The sequence below is a fragment of the Hydra vulgaris genome, chromosome 03, assembly GCF_038396675.1.
Source record: "Hydra vulgaris chromosome 03, alternate assembly HydraT2T_AEP".
Lineage (NCBI taxonomy): Eukaryota > Metazoa > Cnidaria > Hydrozoa > Anthoathecata > Hydridae > Hydra > Hydra vulgaris.
In genome coordinates this window covers 23,299,082-23,325,424 of record NC_088922.1, presented here as the reverse complement: position 1 = coordinate 23,325,424, position 26,343 = coordinate 23,299,082, and the positions used below count along the sequence as shown (strand labels likewise).

The 26,343-nt window shown below is 28.3% G+C and overlaps 1 protein-coding gene across 2 annotated transcripts in view; it reads right to left on the bottom strand.

Annotated features, from left to right (window-relative positions):
- Window positions 1-25,755, bottom strand: part of LOC101237753 (WD repeat-containing protein 91) — a 68,693-nt gene extending 42,938 nt beyond the window's left edge. Inside the window, exons 1-5 of one of the 2 annotated variants that reach the window (XM_065792693.1) lie at window positions 25,681-25,755; window positions 22,507-22,570; window positions 22,008-22,228; window positions 21,619-21,883; window positions 17,825-17,947 (exon numbers count right to left, since the gene is read on the bottom strand). In XM_065792693.1, the coding sequence (XP_065648765.1) occupies window positions 17,825-17,947; window positions 21,619-21,883; window positions 22,008-22,130 (511 nt within the window). In that variant the 5' untranslated portion in view covers window positions 22,131-22,228; window positions 22,507-22,570; window positions 25,681-25,755. The remainder of the gene's footprint in view (window positions 1-17,824; window positions 17,948-21,618; window positions 21,884-22,007; window positions 22,229-22,506; window positions 22,571-25,680) is intronic. The other variant, XM_065792694.1, reaches the window with a different exon arrangement.
- Between the last annotated feature and the right edge of the window lie 588 nt (window positions 25,756-26,343).

Here is a 26,343-nt window from a genome sequence, read left to right as displayed (position 1 = left end):
CCATGACCATTGGTGGTCAACTGTAAACCAGACCAGTTACGCTTGAGCCAACTTAATCCGGCCCCAGCAAAACTATAAGATTTAGCAGGGGTTATTAGCTGAAGCTAGAAAAATTTTTTAATAATTTATACACTATAATATTATGCTTACATTTACTATTTATTAAATACTGGCATATATTTATATATTTTCAAACTCTAATTTACTTTTAACAAGATTACAAGCAACCACTATTAAGATATGAGTTACTTCAAAATAGAGAATAAGTAAAAATGCTAGGAAATGGTTAACTGAAGACTTAAAAAACTGTAGGTTGTATATAAATGAAAAACATGAAGATGGCTAAGAGCTATAGGGATTTTTTGATGTGCAAGGAAAAAAACCGGATTAATAAAAATTTTTATAGCATGAAGGGACAGATACAGTAAAAGGATGCAACTTGTTGACTAAGAAGCTAAGCAAGAATGAGTTTTGGTTTATCGTAATAGAGATATTAGCTCGTTTGAGCATTGACCATGATGGTATTTGTAGAAAAAAGGAATGCAACCTCACAACAATGGGAGAGTGGCTCAAGCTTGGCAGATAAAGCAAGTCTAATTACATTTACAATGCGTTTTAAGACTGCCTGAGAGCAAGAGGGTTGTTATTCATCAATATAGGAATGCCAACAATATTGCAATACTTTTTTGCAATAAATAAGCTTTGTTGTCTAACAAAAATTGTGGATTTTAAGTCCAGAATATAAATCCATAAGCCATTGCAATCCTAAGGTTATTGCAATAGAGAAATCAGATTAAAAATCGGCTGCTTGTTCTAAGCAATCATAAAGTGATAATTTTTTGTCAAGGCAAGAGTATAAAGTTGAGTCGTCAGCAAATAGAGTCACTTTAGATGTAAAATTTTTATGAAGATCGATATTGTAGATAAGAAACAATTTAGGAGCAAAGATAGAACCTTGTGGTACCTTTAAAGTTACTTGAAATAAAGAAGGGCGTTTAAGAATAACTTTAATACTGTAGTTAGAAAGAAATAATTTAATAATATCAAGACCTTTATATAAAGAAACTAATAACAGAGTGAAGACTAATCGCAGGATAGTTGGAGATGTCAAAGTGTTTTCTAGAGTTTTGAAAAACTGGAACCACTTGTTTAGCACTTTTTAAAAATTTAGCAAAAATTAAAGAGAGTTCTGGAGAACACTTTTTTAAGAAGCTCTAGAAGTGAGAAAATACCTTATGAATTAATTTTAGCATGTGATTTGGATATTTAATAATGGGTTAATCTGTTTAACTGGCAGGAAGAGTATGGCCATTATATTCAAAAGTCAAATTAGAGTAAGATTTCTTTGCAAACAACTCTGCTCTACTCTGGGGAGTAGTAAAAAGATCAAACCCATGAATTAGAGATTAAATGTTACTTTAGTTAATGACATTGTTGAAGAATAACCAAAAGACTCTAGAACTTAACATCTGATATAAGATACAAGATTTAGTAAACTGAGAATAACAGAGCTTAACATCAGACAGGACTTTTTTACATTGGCTTCTTGCAACAATAAAAGGGTATTTGTTCTTAAGAGAGATGTTCTTGTAAAAAAGATGAAAAAAAAATGATTAAAGGAACTGCTTAAGATGATGAAAAATATGGAACAGAATGAGGCTTGACTTAAAATCGAAAAGTAGGAATAAAAGCTTCCTAACTTGCAGAATGAAAAAAATCTTCTGAGATGCACTTTATGCATACATATTTTGGATATAAACATATGTTTGCTATTTATTTAGATGCTGGCATACAATATCCTTTCATTTTTATATAAACTTTAGTATTTATATGGTGTAGTATTTGCCAAAAGAGAGGATGATCAGATGATGATAATGATGATTACGATGATCATGTTGATCATAATGATGTTTATATATGCATAAAACCCTCGGAATTAGGGTTGGCATTCAGCAATGACCTAACTGCTGAACTAGAAGTGTTTGAGGTCTACAAAAAATCACCAATCTTGTTTCTATGTTTTATGGTCAAACCTTTGTTTTACCTTTTTTCTGCCGGCGTGATGCCGACCTTACACAGATTAAGGTTTGCAAATTATTGCCAACTTTATTCTGTATATATTTTTTTTATTTCCGAGGGCTGCGCATATATATACAAAACATAACATGAATTTTGAATTAATAAAGTATACTTTAGGATGTATAAATGTTTATGCAGCCCTGGTCACAAACCACATCTCGGCTCCGGCTATATTTTATCAAACCCGGCCCCAGTCAAATATCAATCCCTGCCGCTAATTTCAAGTCTGTATTTGTTTTTGAACCGTTATATCAGATGTCAATCTTTAAGAACCAAACAGAAATGGAATGTGTCCTGAGTGAAACAGAAATAACAACTAAATTTGTTCAGCAAAAGTTATAAGAGCTTATTGAGACAAAGTCAAAAGGCTATGATAACATACATGCATGTGTTCTTTGACACTGTGCCACTATACTATAACTATAAAGGAATGTTTATTTTTTTTTATTTTTTTTTTAATATTAAGTAACTAAAATTTAATATTTCATTTAAAAAAACGATATTAACAAATTTTTTTCTTTTCTTGCCATTTTCATAAATGAATTAAAATGTTAAACTTTTGAGTTTTTAAAATAATTATTTCTTAAATTTCTAATTGCGGCTTTGCAACTACAAACAGTTTTTAAAAAAAAATTACTTTAAGTTGTTTATTTTATTTATTTAAAGTTTATTAGTTTATTATTTTATTATTTAAATTACATCGCTGAATATATCGTTTATTAAAAAATAATTACTGCAATTTAACTTGCATTATAAAAAAAAATTTAACTTATGTTTTGTGCAAACTTTTGATGCAGCTGTTTATTTAAAATTTAATTTTGAGTAAAAAAAAATGTTAAGGAAGGAAAACCGAAAAAACAATTGTGATAAAAATAAGCTGATTTTTTTTTAAGAACAAATAAAATTTAAAAATTAAACATTATTTAGTAATATTTTTAAGTAGATTAAACAGTTAAGTTAAACCCAAGCATTAATTTTAACTTTAATAAACTTAAATTTATTTTTTAGATCTAAATTAAATTATATATTTTTTTATCAGAATAAAATTATATATTTTTAATTATTTAGTTTTAAATTTTTATTCAGAATTAAACTATGCTTTTATGATCTTTGCTTCAAGCCTAAAAAATCAATCATTACAATAAAATAAAAACAAAAATAAAATTTTAGTTTTATTTGAGTTTTTTTCATTAGTAAATTGTCATTCAAACTTTTGTAACAAATATTTTTACATAAATGTCATTCAAAAGTTAAAATGACTTTTTTAAAAATTAATGCTTTTATCTTACCGCTTATAGAATAATTTAAAAGTTAAAAAATGATAAAAAAGTTGCTTACATACGTAAATCGCTCTACGCGTAACAATTTAAAACAAGGCCTGATATATATATATATATATATATATATATATATATATATATATATATATATATATATATATATATATATATATATATATATATATATATATATAATTTTTTCATTTCAGGTGTCTTGTGTTATACACACAGACAGCTTAAAAAGACTTTATTGAAATTGGCGTCGTGTAATCCTACATTATATATTTACTAAAACTGTTTGAACTCTTTCAATAAAATAAAAACAAAATAAAATTAAACTTTTAATTTTATTTGAGTTTTTTTATTAGTAAATATTTACTAATAAAAAAGTTTATTGTTTAAATTTATTATTTAAATAGTGCTTACATCAAACATTATTGTCATTCAAACTTTTGTAAGAAATATTTTTACATAAACATTATTTAAAAATTAATGTGACTTTTTTTTAAATTAATTACTTCTTTTATCTTACTGCTTATAGTATAATTTAAAATTTAAAAATGTTAAAAAGTCGCTTAACCAAGCTCACATAAAATTTGCTTGAGGCGTATGTAAATCGCTCTATGCTTTACAACAAGGCCTGGCATACACGGTCCACTCCTGGAGTAGTTAAATGACTGGTTAAAAAAATGCAAACAGAGAGTGGTTATCAGCAATAGCAAGTCTGAGTGGCTAGATATTACTAGCGGAGTTCCACAGGGTTCAGTGTTAGGTCCACTTCTATTTCTGATACATATGATTTTTTTTTATATAAAAGATCTACACCGATGATAGTAAGATCTTAGGGGTCATCAAAGCAGAAGATGATGCAAAAAAACTACAACTAGACATAGATCAGGCAGTCAATGGTCTAAGAAGTGGCTTATATTATTTAACCTTGACAAATGTAAAGTTATACAAGCTGGTCACTCAAATTTACTCAATGCTTGACATTGACGACAATAAAATAGAACTTGGAACAACAATTATTGAACATGGCATGACGACCTAAAGTTTAGCATCAAGTAAAAGCTGCAGCAGCTAGATCAAACCAAGTACTCGGCAGATTTAAAAAATTATGGTCTCCTTACCTAAAAAATGACATAAAAACACTTTAATGTATTCAACAGCAAGCAACCAAAACGATAAAGGAGATAAAGCAAAGAAACTATGAGGGTAGACAGACTCTTACCACACTAGGAGAGCAACAGAAAAAGGGCGACCTGGCTCAGCAGTATAAAATAGTAAACGGAATAGAAAAAATTGACTTAGTAGTTTCGCAAATATATGTACAATCACTTTCAGAGTATAATCTGCATCAACATAATTAACAAATGACACGGCAAATTCTGAAAATCTGCCAAGAATTGGAAAATTTTTTACTAATCAAGTTGTTAACAACTGGAAACCAGCAAACATAGGCAATGCAAACTCAACTGAAATTTTTAAAAGTTGATTTGACGTGCTTCTAAAGCTAACCAGGATACACTGAGTGTCTTAAATTACATCATCATAGTGGTAGTAAGCAAGCTGGGTTGATATTTGACCAGGGTCGGAGCCGGGTTTGATAAAATATAGCATGGGCCAGGTTTGTGAAAGGGGCTGCATAAACATTTATACACTCTAAAGTATATTTTTTTTATTCAAAATGTTATATTTTGAATATATATGCTTATATAAACATCATTATGATCAATATGATCATCATAAACATCATTACCATCACCATCATCATCATTATCATCATCATTTGATCATCTTCTTTTTCGGCAAATATAACAAATAAAATGGATATTGTATATGATAAAAATGTAAAGATATTGTATGCCAGCATCTAAATAAATAGCAAATATTCATGTGTATGCATAAAGCGCATCTCGGAAGCTTTCATTCCTTCTGGATTAAAAGTTTGAAAGCTTTTATTCCTACTTTTCGAATTTAAGTCAAGCCTCATTCTACTCCACATTTTTCACCATATTGAGCAGTTGCTTTATTAAACATTAATCATTTTTTTCATCATTTTTACAAGAACACCTCTTTTAAGAACAAAAGTCCTTTTGTCATTCCAAGAAGCCAATGAAAAAAGGTCCTGTCAGACGTTAAGCTCTGTTATTCTCAGTTAACAATCTTGTAACTTATATCAGATGTTAGGTTCTAGAGGTTTTTGGTTAGTCTTCAACAATGTTATTAACTAAAGTAAGTCTAACATTTAATCTCTAATTCCTCTCTGATCTTTTTACTACTCCCCAGAATAAACCAGAGTTATTTGCAAAAAATTCTTACTCTAATTTGACTCTTGAAACTATTGGCCATACTCTTCCTACCAGTTAAACAGTTAACACATTGTTAAACATCCAAATCACTCTGGGTTCCAATGCTAAAACTAATTCTCAATTAAACACTACTACAGTTTGTGATTCAGACAAGATTTCCATCATAGTCTTAAAAAAGTATTCTCCAGAATTTTCTTCAATTTTTGCTAAATTTCTAAAAAGTGCTAAACAACTGGTTCCAGTTTTTCAAAACTCTAGAAAACACTTTAACCTCTCCAACTATCCTACAATTAGTCTTTACTCTGTTATTAGTTTCTTTATATAAAGGTTTTGATAGTATTAAATTATTTCTTTCTAACGACAGTATTAAAGTTATTCTTAAACGCCCTTCTTTATTTCAACGACAGTAAAATAAAAAGATAGAACCTTGTGGTAACTTTAAAGGTACCACAAGGTTCTATCTTTGCTCCTGTATTGTTTCTTATCTACAGTATCGATCTTCATGAAAATTTTACATCTAAAGTGACTCTATTTGCTGACGACTCAACTTTATACTCTTGCCTTGACAAAAAATTATCACTTTATGATTGCTTAGAACAAGCAGCCGATTTTTAATCTGATTTCTCTATTGCAATAACCTTAGGATTGCAATGGCTTATGGATTTATATTCTGGACTTAAAATCCACAATTTTTGTTAGACAACAAAGCTTATTTATTGCAAAAAAGTATTGCAATATTGTTGGCATTCCTATATCGATGAATAACAACCCTCTTACTCTCAGGCAGTCTTAAAGCGCATTGTAAATGTAATTAGACTTGCTTTATCTGCCAAGCTTGAGCCACTCTCCCATTGTTGTGAGGTTGCATTCCTTTTTTCTACAAATACCATCATCGCCAATGCTCAAACGAGCTATCATCTCTATTATGATAAACCAAAACTCATTCTTGCTTAGCTTCTAAGTCAACAAGTTGCATCCTTTTACTGTATCTGTTCCTTCATGCTATAAAAACTTTTATAGCTCTTAGTCATCTTCATGTTTTTCATTTATATACAGCCTACAGTTTTTTAAGTCTTCAGTTAACCATTTCCTAGCATTTTTACTTATTCTCTATTTTAAAGTAACTCATATCTTAATAGTGGTTGCTTGTAATCTTGTTAAAAGTAAATTAGAGTTTGAAAATATATAAATATATGCCAGTATTTAATAAATAGTAACTGTAAGCATAATATTATAGTGTATAAATTATTAAAAAATTTTTCTAGCTTCAGCTAATAACCTCTGCTAAATCTTATAGTTTTGCCAGGGCTAGGTTTGAAAAAAGTCTCATTTTAGTCAGGGACAAGGTCGGGGCCCCGGTCACTTACTTAATAGTGGTGCCTGGTGCTGCACCGCTTCATCAGAGTTTATAACTAAAACTTTATTTTTATATGATGGTTTTGCTTGTTAAATTTCGATTTACGAATAGACAAATTCAAATTCATATCATAATGAAATAGCAAATATTTGAGGTGGATCATCAGGCTATTATCAAAACTTAGCAATTTGTTCAGAGATAAGTCAATTTTTTTGTGAACTAGATGAAGAGCTTTTTAATGAACTCTATTAATGAGGTTGTCATTTTTTTTTTAAACATTCAAATAAGAAATTATTCAAATAAGACTTTCAATAAGAAAAGCTAGATGTGATAAAGTCATGATATAGTACAATATGATAAAAAAAACGATAAAGAAAAAACATGATAAAAGTGCTGAACGACAAGGTAGCTAAAATATTTCGTATGGATGAAGGAGCAAAACATTTGTCATAAGTTTTACAGCATAGATATAAAAAGTCTTTCCCAAACTTTAGATCTATAATAATACATAACAAGTATTATCATCTGCAAAATTGCTAAGTTCAGTATCTTAATAAATAAAAATACATCATTTATAAAGACATTGAAAAAAATAGGTCCAAGGATAGAACCTTGTAATTTAATCTTAAAAGTGTAATTCTAATGCTTTGTTTATTACTATTAATACAAAAACTTTAAAGCTTTCTTTGGAGAAACAAATTTGTAATGGAATTACAGGGTAAGTTCCATTATGGTACTAACCATGCAGTTGCAATATTTGCAGACTACATTGGCACTGCAATTAAACACAAATTAGTTGAATGTTTAAAAAGTTGTAGGCGCATTCATTTTTAGCTTCTTAAATATAGTTTAAATGTAGAAAGTTTCTATTACGGATATTGGACCAGTGAATTAAAAATTGAATTATAAATATTTTAAATTTAAAAATTTGATAATTTTAATAATTTATGTTATATTAATAATGGAAGGGTTTTAACTTAGAAACAAGTCATGTGGTGTTTGCTATGTTATGCAGTAGGTGTTTGTTATGTTATTACGCTCATACCACTTATCAAGTAAAACAAAAAGCTGAGAGTACTACAACCCCAACAAAAACCTTACCAAAGATTGTTGAGCCTAGGCTCAACAAATATCATGATTTCCTTATAAAAAATCATTTCAAAAACTTTGGAGAGAACTGGTACTTACAGAATGATAGTTCAACTTAGCCGTTATGTCGGATTTAGTTTTTATCATTATATTGTACAATACATTATGGATCTAGGTTGGAACAGTGTGGTTCAATTGAGTTTATTAAAAATGAATGTTGTTCATCAAAGAACTAGGTTGGAACAATGTTGTTCATCAAAAATTTGAAATTAAGTGATTAACCTTATATTACCCTCTTAGTTATTGCCTTTTAAAAATCAGAAACAAGAATTAAAACAAGAAGATCATATTGATTGCCAAACAGTTCATCTAAGGTAAAATACCAAGAGTTTGTCGAAAAGGCCATAAAAAAAAGGACCATAAAGATTTAACAGAATACAGAAAGATCAGAATCTTGGATCACAACTAGAGTTTTCTTTTAAAAGGAACTGCAAATTAAATTTCAAATGATTTCAAGAATACAGAAGAGAGGTTTGGAAAACGCAAGTCTGAAAGTGAAAAGTAAGTCAAGAAAGCAGGAATAATTTAAAATAATTAAAATGGCAAAAGATCATCTTATTTGTAATGGATATCAGAATAAGTGTGTTCATTAGAAATAAGAGATAAACTAGAGGATATATTTTTCTTACCATGTTCATATCTCCCCTACATTAAGGGAGTGTCCCTCCCTTTTCTGGAGAGGGACACTCCCTTAATGTAGGGTGAGATATGAACATGGAGAGAGGGTTATTATAAAAACCTAATTTTTATAATAACCCTCTCTTAACCTACCAAACACCCACCTTGACAAAAAAAGGCTGCTGTGAGGAGAAAAGAGTTGATTGTAATATTACCAGAGAGGTGATGGGGATGAAGTACTTCTTGCTTACAAAACAAGCCTTCTAACACTCCATCACTAAAAATTTTTTATAAATAATGTTGCAAAAATACAAAAGTCTTCAGAGTCTAGCTTTTGGAATAAAATACAAGATTTTGTTATCTGAGAAAAATGAGCTTTAGCATGAGAAAACAAAATTTTGCACCAACTTCTTGCAACAAAAAAAAGCTTCAGGCCATCAGCCAAATTTCTCAAACTTTTGTTTGAAAAATGATTACAAATACAAAAAAATAACACTTGCAAAAGAATTAGAAATACATGAAGAGCCTTGAAGCTTGACTAAAAAAGTTGGGAGTTAACAGATACTAAAGAAGAGAGCTGAAGAGCAAAAGGGACCATGCATAAAGTACATACGCAGGTATGGTGGGAGAAGGGGAGGGTTTCCCAAAAGTGTATGAACGTGTACAAGGGGAGGGAGAGGTGTTAAAGACAGTGAGTACATACGCAACTTGACTATCTCTTCTAAAAAAATTTTTAAAACATTGAATTTCACATGTAACAAATCAGTATTGTTTTTTTTCTTCTGACTTGATTGGTAGCGAGATGAGAAGCAAAAAGACATCAAATAAAAGCAAACTTGTATTTTGAAGAAAAATAATGCGTACATGGAAGGATGGGGGAGTTGTCTACAAAAGCGTACAGGTTTGTACAAGGGGGGAGGGGGTCCTAAATCAGTGGTTTTACTGCATACATACTTTATGGATGGCCTTAAAGAGAGATTGACATAAGACTAAAAACTGTAAATTGTCAAAATCATGAAAACAGGAGAGAATTCCAAAGCACTGATGTTCACAGAAAAAAAACTAGATGAATAAAACTTATTTGAACATGAAGGAACAGTTACAGTAAATGGATGCAACTTAGCAGAATAAATTTATTTGTCTATAACTAAAGTCAAATAAGATTGAGTTTTGGTTGATGGTACAAGTGATGATAGCTCGCTTGAGCTGCAGCCATTGTAGTATTTGTAGAAAAGAGAAAGAGATGCAACCTAAGAATGACCTTATGAGCTTAACAGCCAGAGCAGGTCCAACTCTTTGTTAAGACTCGAGTATATAATTGCATCATCCGCAAGCAGAGCTACTTGAAAGGTAATTTTGTTAGGAAGATCATTAATAAAGATGAGTGACAATACAGGAGAAATAATGGAACTTTGTGTTACCTCATAAGTTATTGAAAATAAAGAAGTGTTGCCCATCAAGGACAGCTTTATTACTGCAATTAGAAAAGAATGATTCAATGATTAAAAATTTTCCCAGACACATCGTATCAAGGGAGTTAGGGGAGAAGACCAGCATGCCAGACTTTAAAAAAAGCCTTTGATTTATCAGGAGAAATAGCCCTTGCTTTGCTGCACTTATATAATGCATGATTAGTAAGCCTTCAGGGTTGATGTTTAGCTGGGGAAAGGGCCGAATTTGTAAAAGATAGCTGGGGCCCGGGCTCTTATATCTCCTAAAAAGACATATTTATTTGAAATTTATTTTCTATATATATCAAGCCTTTCATGTAAAAAATAAAAAGTCATAAATACTAATGTTTAAATATAAAGTATTGGGTTGTTTTCAATACCCCCATTGACATTGTCTGCACTTTTGTAGGACTATTCAAATTGTGCATTTAAACCCGATAGTTTATTTCCTGATGAACTATTGTTATTGACGATGCTCCAAAAGCTTGTGGGCTAGTGTATTGCTAATTTACTGAACTTTTTTAATGAAATGTTTAGGAGGCTAGATTTATTGAGCTATTGAGATTTGTATTAACAAGTGTATAAATCAATTTTGAATTTGTTGGTCCTAAGTGCATAACTTTACACTTTTTTACATTAAAATTTAGTTTCCATAAATTTGCCCAGTTTGCTATAATGTCCATATTGTTTAGCAGGTTATTGCATGATAATCTATTTTGCAGGTTATTGCATGATAATCTATTTTGCAGGTTATTGCATGATGAGCTATGGGAAAGTAACTTGTAAAACTTAGTGTCATCTGCAAACACCAATACAACAGCTGAAACCAAATCAGAAAAATTATTAATATATCAAGAACAAAATTAGGCCAAGAACTGAACCCTGGGGGACCCCACTAGTTACTTTTATCCATTCTGAGTATGTACCGCTAACATTGATACTCTGCCACCGATCTCTTAGGTAACAATCTATCAAATTGTAGAGTTTGTCATCTATTCCATAAGCTTTTAATTTTAGAAGAGATAAAGTTCGATGAGAATGAAATCGAAACAGAGGGCCTTAATATTTCAAATGATGCAATTTTAGATAAATTGGACTTTTCTTTCAGGGAGGCCTAATACTTAATAAAAAGTGGCTTAAAATTTTATATTTTATTGATAAATTTTGTTAATAACAAATCATTATACTCCACAAATTAGTTTTAATTGTCAGGTTAGTATTTTTTTTACTTGAATAATGTTACTTTTTTGGAGCTAATTTAATTTTAATGATTTTTAATTTTAGAAGTGCGGAACTGTGTCAAAAGCTTTCGAAATATCCAGATATATATTATCTATACTAGTTTTGTTTTCCAAGGCTAATGTCCAAGCGTCAATACCTGACATTAAGTTTGTTAGACACAAATGACCTTTGATAAATCCATGTTGAGAACTGCAAAACAAGGAACGCTTGTTAAAATATGAAACAATGTAAGATTTTATATTTTTTTCAAATATTTTGACAGCGAGACAGGTGAGGCTAATCGATCTATAGTTTTTGGCCAGTGACTCATCTCTTAACTTAAAAATAGGGATAATGTGAGCATTGTTCCAGACTTGTGGTAAAATTCCATCATTATATGACTTCATAAAGATTACGGAGAGAGGAATAGGGTGTTAGCTAGCCCAATGGTGCCGCGTATAACGCGGAATTCCCAATGGGCTTAAAATTCCCAAAAGTCAATGACGTTTTTTTTTTTTTTTGAGTTTTAGGACCTTTTCTAGAAAATTCCCAACATTTTCTAGAACAACAACAATAAAAATTCTCAATACGGCAAAAACGCGGTATAAAATTTATTTCTGGCTAACGCCCTGAGGAACTGAGATTGTATGACTTAATTCTTTAAGAACTCTGGGATGAATGTTATGATCCTGCAGATTTATAAATTTTGAGATTACTCAAATAATTGGAGATAATAGTGGGAGATAAATCAATGTTTGAAGAGATTTTAGTTACACTTTTGTCTATTGAAAATATTAGTGGATTTTATATCTTCATGAGCCAAAACCGAGGTAAAGAAATGGATGAATATATGTGCTTTCAAATGGTCATTATTGCCAGTTTTGTTGCTAAAACTAATATTTGGTAAATTACTTTGCTTTTGTATTTTATATAACTATAAAAAGCTTTTGGATTTTATTTTATTTTTATAAGTCGAACTTTTATAAGTCAAATTTCTTTCAAATGATATCACAGCATTTTTACATACATTCTTCGCTTTATTGTTTAAGTTAAGCTACTGTTTTTTTTTCTGTTTTATAAGAAATTTTCAATACGCTTGAATTTTTTTTACAACTTTTTATTATTAAATTTGAAATACAAGTGTTTATTCGGTTGATTAGTGTGTCATGAAATAAAATCCATGAGTCAGTAATATCACTTTTTTTTTGCTGCCCTGATGCTGATCGAGAGAGACACAAATCAAGGAGTAATCATTGTAAATAATTAGGATTTTCTGGAAAATGAGTCAAAATTAACTGTCAGAATAAGAGTCAGAGCATAAACCATAAATCACCATTGGATGATGGGCTCTAATGGCACCCTGTATCATGATTTTAGAGCAATGTTTTACGATAAAAAGCAAATATTGCTTTTGACTGTGAAACAGAGCAAAAGCAATATTTGACTGTAAGCAACCCTCGGAATTAGGAAAAAGGAGGTCGGCAATAATTTGCCGACTTCATTCTTTTTGAGGTCGGCATCAGGGTGTGGATTCATAACACTTTCGTAAGTCCAAAATTTGCGTAAAGTTTGTGTAAGTTTTTCTTAAGTTCAAAGTTACGCAAAGTCATATTCACAAACCTTGCATAACCAAAAACTTACAAAATTCTTAAGTTTTTACGTAATTTATTACTTACGCAAAAAGGCTAAAAAACGGTATTCACAATATTTTCCTAAAAAGTGTTCAGCAAACTTTACGCAAGAAAAGTTAAAAGAAAAGTCTGCTATTTTCTGACTTGAGTTTGGCATAACTTTAAGTCATCTAATAATATTAAGAAATGGCATTTTTATTATTGTAAAAGATTTCAGATTTTGTTTGTTATTGCCAATAAAATATAATTTTATAATAATTTTATACTGCTATATGTTAAGTCATTTATTTAAATAATACAACAATAACTTTATTTTTAACAGCAACAACAATAGCAATATATTTACCAAAAATATAGATGTACTACATAAACTTGTTTTATAAAACTTGTTTTCACCTTAAATTAAAGATTAAAAAATTATACATACAAACTATATAATGGTTCACTCTCATAGCCTAGCTAAAACAAGGAGAGCGACTATATTAGATTAGAGAGCAACCAGTGTATGAATATATCATATAGTTTTGTAGTATGCTAATAACTTATTAAATAAGTAAACTTAATATTTAGTTATTGTCATACTTAAAAACTATATGATGTATCATATAGTTATACTATATTAACTTATTTATACTATACTATCTATACTATACCATACAAAAATATATACAACAATATTATTGAAGCATATACTTTAACTTGCATAACTAGCATAAAGCGAGAGAGAGTCTCTCTCTGTATATGAGAGAGAGGAAACATGTGTGCTAATATAGATACAATATTCACAAAAATATGTAATTTATTCTTTAGTTTTTCAAATATCTATTTTTTTATATTTATAAATGAGAACAAGGCTATTTCAAAATACAATAATTTAAAATTATCTCTGAGTAATCAGGCTATTGAAGTAACAAAGTATTATGACCTAAATATTAAACTTACTTTGAATAATGATGCTATTTCAGTTATCCAAAGGTATTAACAATATTAAGATTATTTTGAATAATAATGCTCTGTTGTTAATTATTTCAATTATCAAGAGATAATATCTAAGAATAATTTAAATTAAAAAAAAAAAGAAAAAAAAAGCATTGTTTTTCAAAACCTAATTTCTTGGTAAATAATACTGTAATTTGCAAATAATAAACATTATGTAATAGTTGAAATTGTTTTGGTAATAGTTGAAATTGTTTTGGTAGACCTTTTATTTTGTCTTTCTATTTAAAATCTCATTGTTGTAGTTTATTATTGCAAAGAGCAGGAATTCCATAAAAAATTTCTTGATACAACAGTTAGTCCAAATGGGTTGCTTTTCACAATTCAGTAAAATTGTTATCTGTTGCTGTTGAAAATAGTATCACAGTTCTTGAGATGACAGTACATTGTTCACACTGGTTGTAGCTATTAGATTGTACTGTACTTGGTGTCTTGAAAACCTACGACAATACTTGTTGTTGTAATTTAATCAATACTTGCTCTGTCAATGAGTCAAACTTGTCTATACTGCACGTGCCTGATTCACAGAATTAACTTTACTCTATCCATCAAATATAAGAATGTTTTTATTTGTGCAAAAATGGTACCATAAATTCTTAATCTGAAATATCACTGAAAAAAACTAATAAAATTCAAGTGAATTTTAATTCAAACTCAACTTTTATTAATTATGTTAATAAAACTGAAACTGTACGCATCGAATTTAAGATTTATATTGACAAGATAGTCAACCATCAATAATGTATTTTTCATAATATGTTATGGAAAAGTTGTTGAACTTTTGTTTATGTTTTCAAAATGCTCCTTATATTTCTGACAATTTGAATTTTGCTTATAATTAGTTTCAAATAAACTAGACTGTATTTCTTGAATTTCTTGAAGCAATTTCTTTATTTGATGAAACTGTCATTCCCTATAGCAAATAAAAGTGTTATTGATTCAAGTCAGTTATGTGATAAAACAAGACCACTGAAAAAAAAATTGACAATTATTATGATGTTTTCTTATACCCTAATGTATGAGAAGTGAGAATGTTAAAACAAGAAGTTAAAACAAAAAACTTTAGTTTAGCACTTCCATTATTTTATGAATGTGAAATTTTATGCTTAACTAAAGTACTTTGTTTAAACTCCTGAAGCTATGCTAGACAAGTTGCATGATTTGAGCAGGGGCGAACCCAGACCTTATTTGGTACCATAGGACCAGTATGGGCGCCAAAAAAATGCCTCAAAATGTTAATTTCTTGTTGTTTTTCTTTTTCTTTTTATATTAAAAATAGAAAAATAAGTTCTTTCAAATGCTAGTTTTCTGTACATTTTAGCTACTTTATTTAGCCAGTGATGCTTACAAATAAGGTTCGCAGCAGGGTTAATGTTTTATAACTCATCACATCAAAAGGGTATCTCAAAAATAAACTCTAGGTTAATCACAGCTAAGAAAGAATAAGAAAAAAGAGGAGGCTAAAAATAATTGATTTTTTAACTATTCAAATAATTATAATAAACAATTCAAAAATTATGGTATTAAAATAACTGTAGTATACAATTATTTGAATGATTAAATAAAAGCAATGGGCATTTACTGATGGCATCATACAGGAAGCCAAATAGTTATCTTGTATTAGCTCAGGATAATACAATTTATATTACCATTTGGATTTGGGTAAATATGCCCCAATTAGTTCTTATTGAGTGCTTGTAATGTTAATATTTAAAATAATAGATGTGTTATTTATAATTAATATTTCATTTAAAAAACCAACTGACTTTTATTTGGTCAATTTTTATTCCAATTTTCGATTATTGATTATTTTGCTAATAAATACTCAAAAGAGATTGAAAAACTGTTTATGTTATAATGCTATTACTTTTAAAAGTAAATGCACATATATGCTATATGGGGCTATTCAAATAATGAGAAACTTTTTTTGCTGTTTTTAGACTCAGCCCCTCCCCCCTCCTTTGTATATGTGACATTTTAAACAATTCCTCCTTGCCCTCTTCGTAACGTGACATTTTTAAACAAATATACCTTTGAGATTGTAATTTTTTGCTAAAAGTTTACTATTCCACTGTGATTAGAATTTAAAATTTAAAAATTTTGTCTTGTCACACTGTGGCTAACCACCCCCATTCCTACGTGATATTTGGTGACACTCTCAAACACTTCCTCCTCACCACCACCACCTAATCTAAGAATATCACGTATTATTTGAATAACCCCTATTTGCTTTTGCTATATTTTTAAATATAGCAACAACAACAAAAAAATTAAGTCTAAGTAAATGTAAGCCTTGTCTTTAAAAAAAGATGCATTCACTGTTCGGTCATTTTGCCCTGTATGTCTTAATAAAAAAAGATTTAGTAATACTAACTACTTCCTTTATACAAATAGTTATAAAATATTTGCCTCAAATTTTGCGTAAGTTTTTACCTAAGTTTTGCGTAACTCATGCGCAACCTTAACTTTACGCAAATGCTGCGAAAAAGTTGTGAGTACCAAATAGTTACGCAAAAAATAATTTGCATAAGTTTTTCATAACTTTTGCTCAGCTACGCAAGAGTTTTTGAACCTGGGTGTGAATAAGCACCCAGGTCAGCAAAAAAAATTTGATACAAAGGTCTTACCATAAAACATAGAAACGAGGTTGGCAACTTTTTGCTGACCTCAAAAACTTTTAGGACGGCAGTTAGGTTGGCATTGCCGAATGCCGACCGTAATTCTGAGGGTTGCTGTAAGGTAGGTGACTAACTCTTGTAGAACAACAACCAAAAAATTCTTTTAATGATTTGCCAATAAATATTACATCTTCCCAATCTTCCACTGACTAGTCCTTGTATTTTTGACAGATTCCAAAACAGTCTTTTATATTATTTTGAGATAGGAAAGGTTTTTTAGCTGGAACATAGCTTTTTAAATGAAATTGTTTTCACAAACGCCTTCTTATTGTTGCAACACATGGTACAACACCAGTGGAGAGTACTTCAGTTAAAATTTCAGAAGCACTGGCAAAGGGATACACTTTAGCATAACAATGAATGCGATTATCTACCTTTTGAGTAGAATACCTTTAGTCGTCCAGTTGAACTTTAAAATTAAAGTTAAAAGAATAAAATTGCCAGTTTCATGATATCGCTTAAATGTTTTTATGATGCAGCTATGTGTTATTAGTTGCTGTTTTCTAAAAGTTAGACGCCCACCTTGCCAACAATACAACCCCCAAAATTTGCTTTCTACTGTAAAAAATTGCCCTAAAATCATGATGTGGGGTGCCATTACAGCCCATCTAAGTGGTTTTAATGTAACTTATAGTGAAGCAATAACAGTCAGTGCCAATTCTTGTTTATGTATAATAGCAATCTGAGCACAATTTTCTGTTGTTAATTCATTTGTTTTTCCCATAATTTTAATATTCTAATTTTTTACTAAAAAAAACAACAATGACTAAAAGCAGTTTCTGATATTCTGATAAATTACCAGAGTAAATGATATTGTTACTCAAAATTTTTTTGCAGACTTAAAGTAAACACCAACTTGTTTTGTGAAACAAGGATTACAATATATTGTTTTTTTTTTTTTTTTAATGGTTTGATTTGATATTTATTTAATATACTTTTTAATTTAAAAATAAAGGTTTAAACAAAGAACCATTTTTTAAACAAATAAAATTTAGTAACATTTTAACATCAAAACATTTTTAAAGTGCTTTTATTTTAAGAACAAAGGATACTGATTTGTGAAAAGATTGTATCTAAACAATTTGCAAGTGATAGTAATACAGCATCTTGCCAAATCTTTGTGAAATACATAGCAAAAGCTTTATTTTGCTCCGGATTCTTCATAAATGGTAAAACTAAATGAAAAAAAATAATAAAGATTGTCACAAAAGATTTGCGCAGATAAGATTGTCAGCAAAACTCTTCTAGATAACTATGACAGAAATATATATATATATATATATATATATATATATATATATATATATATATATACATATATATATATGTATATATATATATATATATATATATATATATATATATATATATATATATATATATATACATATATATATATATATATATTTATGTATACATATAAGTATTGTATTATACTATGTATACTTTAAGTATTTTGTTATAGACTAGTATAATTATAGCTATTTTGAGCCAACATAATTAATTTGGTTATTCATTACAATCAAAAGAGCGACGATATTATAAAATAAAAGAAAGATGGAGTGATTTATGAAATCTGATAGACTTGGTATAGATTCGAACTCACCAGATGCACCAAAAACATATAACTATTGGTTAAGAACATTTTACAATTTAATAAGTACAGTTGATGATAACTCTATCAAGCGTTATCTCTTAATAAACCATATTGAACTTAATGTCTATGAATTCATATCAGAGTGTGATGAGTTTGAACAAGTATTCTTTAGTTTATTTACATAAAACCAAAGAATAAAATATTTGCCAAACACATTTTGTAAACACAGAAGCAGAAACTGAGTGAATCGATAGATCAATTCCTAAATGAGTTTAAAAATTTATCTTAAGACTGATGCTTTTGATTTTGCTATATCTCCCACACTTAACCATGATGGAAGACCTGTTGCCTTCTATTCATGTATCCTTCAAGAGAGTGAACAATACAATTCATCAGTGAGGAAAGAAGCTCAAACAATAGTCAAAGAAATAAATCATTGGCGTCATTTGCCTCTGGGTCGACATTTCATTCTCATCACTGACGAATGGTCTGTGGCATTTATGTATGATTATAAATCAAGAAGTAAAATAAAGAACAATAAAATAATGCGTTAGAGAATAGCCTTGTCTCTATATTCTTATGAGATCCATTATCGTCCTGACCAATGTAATAGTGGTCCAGATACATTTACTTTTGTTAGATGTGCAGCAATAAGTTCAGAATCATTATATAATTTGCACGCTGCACTTTGCCATCCTGGTGTAACTTGCCTCCATCATTTTATTAGATCAAGAAACCTCCCTTATTCAGTAAAAGATGTAAAGCAATTATGCAGAGATGGTAGAATATGTAAAGAAATAAAACCCAAGTACTATCGCACAAATGATGTGCACCTAATTAAAGCAACTCAGCCATTCGTATATCTATTATGTAAAAAAGATAAATATCATAACATATATCTATTGACTTTACAGGTGCACCTTTTTCAACCACTGAAGAATATATGCTAACAATTGTAGACAAATACTCTCATTTTCCCTTTGCTTATCCTGTAAAAGATATGACAACTCAGACAATAATAAACTGTTTAACTGACCTTTACTCTATGTTTGGTATGCCTAGCTATGTTCATTCTGATCGTGGATACTCTTCTTAATATCTTCTGAGTTAAAGCACTGGTTCTTATCAAAAAGGATTGCAACTAGCTGAACAACCCTTTACAACCCAACCAGAAATGGGCATGGTAAAAGATACAATGGAATTATTTTGGAAGTCAATTTTACTCACACTAAAATATTGAGACCTGCCTATATAATCATGGAAAAAAGTTTTACCTGATGCACTTCATGCTACAAGATCTCTATTCTGTACTTCTACTAATTGTAGTCCACACGAGCGTCTTTTCAATTTTCAACATAGATTTTCATCATTTGGGTCCTCAATTTTTTCATGGCTTGTTAACCCAGGACCTGTATTTATCAAAAGAAATGTGATGCAAAGAAAATATGAAGATTCAACAAACAAGGTGCAGCTCATTGAAGCAAATGCTCATTATGCTTATGTAAGATTTCCTTGTGGTCATGAAACTACTGTGTCTACTAAACAACTGGCTCCCATTGGAACAAGACCTATAATACAAAGATCAAACAATAATTGAAAAATAACAGCCATTTGTAACTATCCTCAAACCCCTAATGGTAGCAATAAAACTCAATTAACCTCTGAAAAGGAATTAGAAAACTATAGAGCAAATAGACATTTTTCCTCCTAGATCTTTACGAATTTCTAAAGCACCAGAAAAACTTAACTTATAAATACACCTGAACACTTTTAAGAGGAGGGTGAATGTTATGTTAATGTGATATATATATATATATATATATATATATATATATATATATATATATATATAAATATATATATATGTATATATATTATTTATATTAATATATTTATGTATATATATAAGTATTCAGGCCTTGGCAGGAAGCAAGAGCTTTAGCTTTCAACCTCGCCCACACTCCCCTAAAATGGTTTATGGGAGCAATTTATGGCTCTCGCAAAAGTATAACTTTTTCTCTCAAAAGTATAATTATCATCATAACTAAAATGAAAAACATAAAGTCATTTTTATTTAAAAAAAACTAATTGCATAATCAACTGAAATGCTTTTTAAAAGGCACCATGGTAAAAAAAACAAAAAATTAAAAAAAAAGAGTGCAGATTTAAATGCAAATGTTTTGATTAGATTGGACTAACTGATAAATATAAAATTATTACCGTCTAAATTATATTGATAAAATATAAAACTATTTAACTGATAAAAAATAAAATTATTACTCTCTAAATTATTCTAAATTATTGCATAATAATTTTTATTTTACATAAGAATTTTTTATTTTATATATTAATTACATTATTATTTTATTCACTTTTATTGTGGAATTTTTAATTGTTGTAATAATTCTTAAAGTATCTGCAAGAAAACATAAAACATTTTTTATAAGCAGTAAAAACTTTTATAGCTGTTATAGTGTGAAAACCTTAAGACAATGCTCGTCTAAAAATTTTTTCACAGCGCAATAAATGACACTTGCTATGTATATATTCTTGTAACATTAACGTTACAAATATATGCTTGTAACAAGCAATTTTTTTAATGAATAAACATATAACTCATGGAAAAATCACAAGCTTTTGTAATAAGGTGTTTAGAGGAGCAGCTTGCATGGCTCACCATGTTCCTTTTCATAGAGCTTTTCTCCACTCTTGCGTTCATTTGTTCCCGCTGAGGTCTGAATGCTGTATTATACAACATATACTTTATGTATTTTGTTACTTTGTTATAGACTAGTATAATTATAGCCTTTTTGAGCCAACATAATTCATTTAATTATTCATTACAAATAATAACTTAATCTGGCAAAAGATAAATTAATCCGGCAAACTGTAGTGACGATAAAACAATAAAACAGAGAGTATAAAATCAAAGATTTTGGAAAACTTTCGATAACAAACATGCTATATATTAAAAACCATATTGATTGTCAGAATGTTTTTAAAATTATATTGAGATAATTGACCCAAAATTTAGATAAGTACTTATCAAATAGTTTTAACAATATAGAATAGAAAGAAAAACTTTGCAGGACTGGAAAGAATGTTCATAGATATTAAGCTATTATTGTTAATACTTGATGACTTGAAGTTAAAAGATTCAAAATAAGTTAAGAAAAAAGTACAGCAAGTAAAATGTGATCTTAAAATGTTTCTAAATAAAAACAAAATTTGATCACCAAAAACACTTACTAAACCAATCACTCCATGCAGCATCATGTTGTAGTTCAAGTGCATACTTTTCAAAAAATTCATTAACTCTCTCAGGTTTATTATTTTGTAAAGCACGTACAACATATAACTGCAATACATTAGTTTCCAGTTTCTTTACTAGTTTATAAGTTTCATGACCAAGTTGACAAAAGTAACACCTTTCAAAATAGCGCCAATAACTTTTTAAGTTAGCGATTTCATAGTTTTGAATGTATAGAGAAAATTGTTCCAATATTTTATCTACCTAATAACAATATTTTAGCTTCATACATAAAAAATGGCTTAATACAAACAATATTATTAATTTTGTTATTTAAAAAATGCAATTATGAATTAGCGCATAAAGAAAATTCAAAAAAACATTTTACCTTATAGGATTTATTGTTATCGTTTTTAATTTCAGTTTCTAAAACCTTCAAAGATGATGTAAAGCCTCTAAAAATTAAATACTCCTTCACCAATGAGTCGATGGTTGAAGATAATGCCGCCATTTAATTGCCTTAACATTAAACATACGCTATATACCATATATGTGCTTTTTAGTAATTTTGTAACGCTTAAAAAATATGCACATATTTTACCTTATAAACTAAAAGAAAGAAAAAAAAAAAAACATAAAAATTTTGACATATCTATATTTATATAAACTTACCACCAGTTACCACAAGTTTGTTGTAAATAGTAAATAAACAATTTAGTGAAAATTAACTTTATATAGCAATATAAAAAATATAATGATTTCAAAGATTAACAAACTTTTAGCAAATTTTAATAATTTGACAAGATAATAAAAAAAAATTAAATTTAATGTTATTTAAATATGTGTATGTATTTTAAATTTATGTAAATAATTATGTAAACACATACATAAACTCAAGATTTTTTCGAAGCTTTCATGCTTTTGTAAATAATGGATTTCTTTCCAGTACACCTAATATATATATATATATATATATATATAAACATATGTATAACTCATCAGCTCAAGACTTATTTGAAGCCTTTTAGATACACACACACGCACACATATACATATATACACAAAATAGTGGTCTTTTAGGTCAAGTTTGCAAATACAAACTTTAATTAAACCGGATTAAGTTATAACGCATAAGAATAATTATATATATATATATATATATATATATATATATATATATATATATATATATATATATATACATATAATATATATACATATAATATAACATAAAACATATAATATATAATATACATATAACATATAATATATATAATATATACATATAATATATATATATATATATATATATATATATATATATATATATATATATATATATATATATATATATATATATATATACATATAAGAATAATTAAACCGGATTAAGTTATAACGCATTGAAAACTACATATTATAAAAACCATTTTAAGTTTTTTTTTATATTTTGCCGCATCATCATTTTCTTTTTATATTTTTAATTACAGTTAATAAATTGTTAGCTGTCATTGATCCATGTACTAAAGTAACACAGGTCTATATATAATTTTGGTTTAATCTTTTTGGTTATTATAAAACCTAGTATTTTTTCCAGTTAGATTTTTCAAGAAGTTTATCTGTTAGTTCCATGGTTGACATTAATCTAGGTTTTTTCAATTAGATCTAGTTAAATGGTAGTATTCTTGGGTTTTTAGTAGGTTTTTTGAGTTTTATTTTTATTCATATCTATTTAATAAAAAAATATTTCTTCAATAATATTAATTGTGCTTCAAATAAGAAAACAACAAAGTATTTAAAATACTTTGCTGTTAAACCAAACCTCTTTGTAGTATAACTAAAGATCTTGAAGAAATATACAAAAAAAAAGCCTTTGCAATAACAATATCAAAATATTGTTTTTTTGGTTGTCCATTTATTCCATATATTGGCTAAAACTAACATAAAACATTCGACAAAAGTCTAAAGAATCTTTCTGTTTATGATAATCACCGGTAATCTTCTTATTTATTCATGCAAGAAGTTAAGTGAATTAAGAAAGAGACAAATTTATTTGAAATCAAAAGAAGATAAAATATTTAAGTCTAGTTTTGAGCTCTCTCTATCTTATAATAAAATAATGGTTTCCTTCATATATTTTTTAGTAGGCATTAAATTCTTTTAATGCTATCAAAAACAATTGATGATTACATACTCCATTATCAGATTTTATAATAAACAAATTTAGAATCATTTGCTACTTCTGTTGGTACAATAGAACTGGTAATACCAGTATATCACCTGATTATATTATGTCAAATGACACATCTTCATTTAAAATAAAAAAGTAAAAAATATTATTTTTACTTTTTTATTTTCAACTTTTATATTTAAAAATTTACAAAATACTTTAAAGATTTCATAATACAATCTTCCTTAAAACATAGACATAAAAAATTAGAGTACAACCATTACATATATATATATATATATATATATATATATATATATATATATATATATATATATATATATATATATATATATATATATATATATATATATATATATATATATATATATAAAGCTTCAGTCGATGTAGCAGCATCTATATATACCATGTTCTGCATGTTTTTCAGTAGATGTAGCAGCACTCATTTACTGACATACACAGCGCGATTTTTGCATTTATCAAATTTTGATAAGTTATAAAATTAACTAGATAACTTAAATATTGGAAAGTATTTGATTATACAGAGAGATACCAATTAATTAAAATGGTTTTAAACACATTATCTTGGACAGAAGAAAAGTATTATATAAGCAAATTATTTAGGTTTTTTATCATGCTTAATATTCTTAGTTAAAATCAAAGATAAATTTAGTTCAATTTGCTAAATAAGTACCAAATCTTACTTATTTATTTTTTATTCAGCAACTTTATAAGTTTGCTGTAACGTTAGGGCATCTTGTCGAAAAGGAAATACCACTATTCTAATGTTTGCAGCGATGTGCAACTAAATTAAGTGACTTTTAATAATGTAAGTAATTGACTTTTACGAAGTAATTTATGCCAATATTTGTACTATTATTAATACTATGTTTACGTTATGGTTTGTATTATTAATGACATTAATAATACATATATTTTATACTAATATTTTAAATTATTGATGATTTATGCACTCAAATTTAATTTTAAGCCATTAATAATGGTTTAAATTTAATAAAGCATAAATCATTTATGACATTATTGATTTATCTTATTTTATGCTAATTAATATTAAAGATTAAATAAATTTTACTGATCTTATAACTTATATATGTTATGAGTTATGAAAAATTTTGTTATAAATCTTGGACTAGAATATGATTTCATAGTTACAACAAAAGGCGAAATATTGTGTGAGAAAATTTAAAACAACTACTGATTAACCATAACATTGATATGTATAAAAATTATCAAGTATATTTTAGCAATCGCAACTTTGGATGAAAATTATTCGCGGTAATTAAAGTGCAAAATTAGGCATTAACCCATTACCTGCCAAATTTTTTAAAACATTTATTTTGTAAAATATAATTGTTTTTTTAACTGGAAATGTATTTATCCAAGTTAAATTAATAAAAAACAAAAAAACATTGTTAAAAAAAATAATATTTATACAAAGTCCCATTTGGGGATCGTGGCCGGTATAGCGTAAAATAATAGATAATTTTAAAAATCCCCAAATGGGGATCGTGGTAGGATATGGGTTAAGGTCGAAAAGTTTTGAACGTGTAGACGGGCGACCGTTTAGATACTGTTCTCCTAAACTATGGAAACACATGTTTAAAATTTATAAAAACAAAGTTTTTTGTATTAAAAATGAAATGGTAAAATTACCATTTCATTTTTAATACAAAAAAGTGTTGCTTTACGTAAAATATGGTCATCATATTTTACATTAATTTCACCATATTTCACCATAATGGTGCAATCAACTATTCTATTAGTATACCGTAAAAACTGCAGAAAGTTAATCTAAGCTATTATTTTAACTCCAAACAAAAGCATATCAGATCAGTAATTGATAGCATACCCATATTTTTTAATAACTTCTGTACATCTGGATGTACTGAGTTTTGATGTGTGTTTGGGATCGTTGTCTTGTTGAAACGTCCACCGTAGAGACATATTTTTATTTACAAAAGACACCATTTGATTCTCCAGAATTGAATTATATATAAAATTTGTTCATTTTGCGATAGAGTGGTCATACAATAGAAAATCCCAAAAATTACCCTAGACCATCAAATCTTTGCCACCCATGTGTTTCACGGTTCATATAATGCCCATTGGTTTTAATGGTTTACCAACTGGTTTTCTCATATTTTATCTACCATCTGAATCTCCCAAGATAAATGTCGACTCGATCGACTGTAATATTAGACTCCACTGTACAGTGGGCCAGAATTGTCTAAAAATGGCAAAAAAATTTATGGGTTAAATATAAACATATGAAACATGTTTAATGGGATTTTTAGGGCCAAGGATTTCATTTTCGGGCTCCATTTTAAATTTAGAGTGATCATGACCACACAGGTGGTTATTTTAGGGGTTGTCAATCAAGATGGGACATTTTGTATGTCTAGATATTAGTAATTGCGGTCAGGGAATTCAAATCTGGGCATATTCGTACTTTAGAAGTGATCATGATTGCTCAAATGGTCATTTTAAGGGTGCTCCAAAAATGTCCCGATGG